At 36.2% G+C, this 6,042-nt stretch overlaps 1 protein-coding gene across 1 annotated transcript; it reads left to right on the top strand.

The window, feature by feature from the left end:
* Positions 1-278: 278 nt before the first annotated feature.
* On the top strand, positions 279-5,844 carry LOC117100376 (nuclear transport factor 2B-like). The gene is made up of 3 exons (XM_033240041.1): positions 279-442; positions 4,523-4,594; positions 5,622-5,844. The coding sequence occupies exons 1-3, from the start codon at positions 356-358 to the stop codon at positions 5,766-5,768; spliced, it is 306 nt and encodes a 101-aa protein (XP_033095932.1). The 5' UTR covers positions 279-355; the 3' UTR covers positions 5,769-5,844.
* Positions 5,845-6,042: the final 198 nt, after the last annotated feature.

Genomic DNA, 6,042 nt, shown 5'->3' with positions numbered 1-6,042 from the left:
TTCTGTAAATTCTTTAGTGACAGTTTTGGTTATTTTCTATTTTATTTTAGTGTATCATATGTACCAATTGTATTGAATGACACTGTATTTTTTTTATTGAAGTAATTTTTAATTTTGTTGTGCGCGCGTAAGATTGAAAAAAAACCGCCAAAAATAAGCAATGGATTAGTAAGCGGTTCTGCACGACTATAATAATGCTGTAAAATTGTTAACAAACTTCGTTCCGTATATTATGGTTTCGCAACATCAATTATCATATATTCATTTCCCACGTCGCGGCGGCGGGAATAAAGTTTACATTGTTGGTTTTCTGACGGTGGTGGGTTATTCTAGAAATCTGAATTTTTAATTAATAATGGCGGAAGGAGACTTAGCTCAAGCGTTCGCGGGGTATTTCTACAACCTTTTTCAGCATGATCGTCAACAACTGGCTAATGTATTTGTGAGTATAGTGACGGGCTCGGTACTACAAAAATGGAAGCCCATCCATACCCTACTGCTGGCTGGCTGGACCTGGCCCCCTGGCCTGGTCAGGGAGAGTTCAGGCCCTAGGCCTAGCCTAGGCTACTGTAGGCCTAGTATTCGCAATTCAGTGTAGGCCTAGCCTAGAGTGTTCTTATGAATCTATTGGTCTAGGCCTACGTTCGGCACCCTTTTTTCCCTAAGACTAAAAATGTATTTGCCATATTCGCCAATACTATTTGAATAGGCCTTTTTCACGAATCGGTAGACATCTTGAAGTGATGACAAACATTGCGAATCAGCGGTGCGTAACCAACAGAAATAAGATAAGCATTTGGGCGGATTTTTTGACATCATGTTATTTAAAAAATCATAACTCTATAACGGATGGTCGTATCCAAAAACATTTTCCAGCAAAATGTTCTTAAAAGACTAGTCTATACCACTATATGATTGAAAAAAAATTGAAACATTTTTTTGACCTCTGAAATCAAGATTGAAAAATAAAAGCCTATCTCAGTAGTGTATTAAAATAGGTATATGCATTACAGTGCTGTAGTACTAGTAATACTCTGAACTAGCATTGTTTCAGTTACCATATGAGAGTTTCCTGTGTTAAAAACATGATTTACTACACTATACCTCTTTATAAAACATAACATTTACTTTGTAATAAGAGAAATATGTATATTATTGCTACTTGGATCAGTAACAACACGAAAGTCCTATGCTACTGCACTGTAATGCATTGGCCTATTTTAATACACTCTAAGATAGGCTTTTCTTTTTCAATCTTGATTTCAGAGGTCAAAACAATTTTTCAATTTTTTTTCAATCATATAGGGAGCATTCAGATTATGTACTCGGCATAAAATGTTTTCGTAACATTATGTTCTCGGCACATGTTCACATACCAGACCGAACGAAAAAGTTCTTGAAATACGATCATTCAGATTATAAAACCATGTTCTTGGCATTTATGCATGTGTAACATTTTGAGAGGAGCTCAGAGTCACTGTAGGCCTAACTTTATTTCCATTTTATTAAATTTGTCTCTTATACGATCCCAGGGTCTTCGTGGAAATCCAAGATTGTCGGATACCTTTTGGAAAAGTTGCTTATTCCCAGATCCTTTGGTATTTTGTGCTTCTATCTCTCTCCCTTCCCAAACTTCAACTACGCAATTCATTTCGATGACTGCACTCCATGTGCTTCCTCTGTCAGAACATGTTTTCAGCATTTTGTTTTGTTCCAAAACATTTAGGCCTACAGCATAAATTAATCAAGAGAACAGTAGTACTGCTGTATTATAAAAGCACATAGAAAATATTATTAGATTATCACTCTTATGATCTAAAAAAAATGATGAAGGGCGGTTTTTTTTAATTGGAACAATAGATTAGGCCTATTTCGCCTTTGTTTTTATCGATGAGGGAGGGGACTGTTTATATTGGTCTGTAATAGTAAATATTGTATAAAAACAGGTATAATTTTATAGTTTTTTAAAGAAAATGTATTTAAAGTAACAAAATTGCATTGTTATTTTTATGCTGTTGAAATAATTGATGCGGAAAAAAAAATTATTCCCGCATCAATATTTCCCGAATTTTTTACGCTTGCGGAAGTAATAATCTAATAAATTTTTATATTTGCCCTAATATGTGTACATTGCGCCTCGGAAGAATGTCAAAGCAGGTCAGGTCACGTCATTGAAGCCCGCCCAGTTATAACATTTTATGCTCGGCACACGTTCAGACTTCATTCCAGAGTCGTAGTTCGAAAACATTTGTTCCGAGAACGTGGTTCAACTGGGTTCTAGCTAGAACATTCTGTGCTCGACATAAATTCAAATAATGACGTGTGCCGAGAACATTATGTGCCGAGAACATGCGCCGAGAACACAGTCTGAATGCCCAGTGTGTGGTGTAGACTGGTCTTTTAAGAACATTTTCCTGGAAACATTTTTTGGATACGATGCCCCGTTATGGAGTTATGATTTTTTAAACAACATGATGTCAGAAAATCAGCCCAAAAGCATATCTTATTTCTGTTGGTTACGCACCGCTGATTCGCAATGTTTGTCATCACTTCAAGATGTCTACCGATTCGTGAAAAAGACAATTACAATTATTAGCCTAGGCCTAGGCCTAACTATTGTATTTAGGCTAGGCCTAGGGCCTAAAAATTCTAGGCCTAGTGGCGCTAATAATACGGTTTCGCATTTGGTCCTGAAAACGGTTACCAACTTATTGGTGATCTGCTCCATTTTGAGCTAGTACTTTTAATAATTATTCAATGTTTGAACGGATGCCAGTCAAAATAACGTCGTGCCAGTGTCCTGGGCACGACGTTATAAACTGCATCCGGTCGAGTTGTCGGCGACTAATTCCGACAACCCCATCTGGTGGTCTTTAGCGGCCGCCAAATGGGAGGGTGGATGGACACCCAGCAGCACGAAAAAAAACAGCTGAACAAAGGGCGGATGAACTCCTCGGAGCCAACGGCCAACCATGCCTTAGTTTAAGGAGTAGGTTTTTTAGTTTCATAAAATAACTTCAACTATCTTTTTTCTCAAAAGTCCAAATCAAAGAGCTCAATCACCTAGCGCATAGAGGCTTTTTCGCATGATGCGCTCTACATGTCCAACTATTATTATTATTAATTCAAGCGGATGTCAGTTTGAGCGGATGCCAGTTCGAGCGGATGCATTTAGTGCGAACTAGAACAAGGGCGAATTTATCGTCGCCGTATTCTTGTGTTTGTTTGTTTAAATGCAAAAAAATGCTCTGATTACTTATATTTGTAATTGAGTTATGTTACTCATTTATCTATTTTGGAACTGTTGTGTGCCCCCTTCCCATTTGAAAATGTCAAATTTTTAGCTCAAAAATAGGAAATTTTGAAGTAATTCGTATATAACTCACACAGGTTGTTGTTCGCACAAGTGGATCTTCTTCCGCTCAAACTAGCATCCACTCGAATTGGCCTTCGCTCGAAGTAGCATCTGCTCGAATTGACTGGTTCCCGTTTGAAGTAGTCTTGGCAAATTCGACCAAAAAATTAGGCCTGGAAATTTGTATGCGCATTTTGGAAAATAAAGGCCGATTTCAGCTCAGATTTTGCAGAAAATTAGGCGTTGACCTAATCTTAATATATATGCAGTAGGTACGATTTTGCGCACACAGTTTCTTAACGTCAACGATTATCCGCACAAATTTGAGCTGGTTTATGAAGTGTCATCTGCGCAATTAAACATACTTGACAGTATGGCACCGCAGAAATGTTAAAAAGTTTTTTTTCCATATAATACATGTATTCTGATCCTTGGAGGTGTCAGGCACACTCGGAAAGTCTTTGTACGCCCATATTGTTGATACAGTCGGCGCAAAAAGGAAAAATAAAAACAAATGATTGGAGGCCTCACTAACATCTAGTTTTAGCAAGAAACTTTTGAGTTTCCCACTTACAGTTTATTCCTAGTAAGAGCAATTACAGGAATATAAACACTGGATCTGGGTTACAAATTTCTTTTTTGGGAAGAAATGAAAGATATAAAATCCACAATCCTTACTAGGCTGGTATTTTGTAGGTCTAGTATAGATTTTCTTTTTTAAATAATAGTAAAAATAAATGTTGCAATTATCACAAAAAATGTTATAACAATAAATAATTAAAATCAATTTTATGGTACAATTTGATTTCAGTTGTAAAACTGCCATTTGTATACTGTATTATGAATTTGTGAATAAGAAATCTGTGTATACTGAATAATTAAAATAAATCTAAACTTTGTGAGTTAGTATATAATTTGATTTTTGATGAGATAAAAAATTTAATGAAAAATGGCATTTGTACTGACTTTCAAGACAGTTTAAAAATCAATAAATATTATGTAATTTAACATTAATTCACATTGGAACCCCATAAGGCATACAATGTGTCAGTCCACATTGCTTTATTTTTTGCAACATCAGGAGTTGACCTTGAGTGAGGGTCAGAGGGCACCCTCAATTACATTTTACCTCATGCACTCACTCATTAACTTTTCTTTTTTTTTCAGACTGAAACATCAACTATGACATTCGAAGGTCAAATATTTAAAGGGAAGGAACAAATTATGACGAAATTATTGGTGCGTAAGCTGAATACAGTTTAATCAAATAAGCTCTGTCCGCACTCAAATTTTATATGACAGATGTGTGTGATGTGACCATATATGGGCATCATGATGTCATATTACACTTATTTGTCACATAAAATTTGAGTGTGAACAAAGCTTTAGTGGCATATCTAGATTAAGTGCAAAGGCTTGATGATTATAGTGAGGGGGAACACTGAAATGCAAAATACGTTGATTTTTAACAACTTGAGCATAACTTTTTTTATCCCAACAAGCAAATTTGCAGTTAGTTTGGCACAGGCTTTTTTCAGGAGGAATGCCCCATCTACCATGCCCTCCCTTAGGTATGCCACTGGATCAACCATCTTTCATAGATCTGCAGCGTTTTTACATTTTACAACAAATCATCTATCATATGCAGTCTGTGTATTTGTTGTTGAATACAAAAAAAAATAATTAATGTAGACACCTTTCAACAATGTTGATTGTTAGGCTGAGAATTCATTTTAATCGGCTTGAATTAAATTAATTCAATTAAAAATAATCTAGCAAACTAAGAGCAATTTGATAATAATCTGTAATACTGTATATGCTAAATTTTACTTAAGCAACATAGGTAGAAATATTTAAATTCTAATTTTATTTAATTTTATTAATTTTGGTAAAAAAAAATAAAATATACAAAAGAAATAGCTTCAAAATGAAGAGCAATGCCTGGAAGCAGCAACAGTGGAATAAACCACTGTCATCCACAGGATGTGCTGCTGCCTTTAAAGAATAGGGGGTTAGCGCTGGCGTACGGGCACATACAGCCCCCAGCGTGGACCAACGAGAGTAACTGGTACCAGTTTACCAGGTACAGTAGCTCAGGCACGAAGAGACCCTTAGGGGAGAAGCAAGTTACTGTGCAAGATAGTCCACCTTGAGCACTTTGGCATGAAGAAAGAGTACATAGTATCCATGAACGTAGGATGGTAACCTATAAGTATATAGATGTACAGTACAACCATTGAAACTTTGTTTCACTTAAATTTTTCAGAGTTTACCAAAAAACCTAATTCGTGTAGTGACTACAGCCGATTGTCAAAGTTTAGATGCAACGTTTTCTCTTGTGTTTCTTCTTGGACAACTTCAGGTAAATATGACTCCCAATATAACTCAAGTAATATACTGTTTCGGTTACTAAGAAAATAAGGAACCAAATGTTCATGGTGGTGGCAAGTATATGAATAGAGTATTAATCCCTCCTAAGTTTGGGACAGCACTTTACAGAAACTAAAGCCTCAGTCGCGCTGGATTAAATTTTGGGACGGCGGCGACAGTCAAGGTAACCGAGCGGGACTATCCGTACTGGATTTTTTCGGTCAAACTTACCGACAAGACGGTTACTTTTACTGAAATAAATCCAGTGCGATTGAGGCTTAAAATGAATTTTTTAACACATTTTATTATATTTTGCT

Source organism: Anneissia japonica, unplaced genomic scaffold, assembly GCF_011630105.1.
Source record: "Anneissia japonica isolate Jap-2015-1 unplaced genomic scaffold, ASM1163010v1 scaffold88014_len7972_cov106, whole genome shotgun sequence".
Classification (NCBI taxonomy): Eukaryota; Metazoa; Echinodermata; class Crinoidea; order Comatulida; family Comatulidae; genus Anneissia; species Anneissia japonica.
This window is presented reverse-complemented; position numbering and strand designations above follow the sequence as displayed.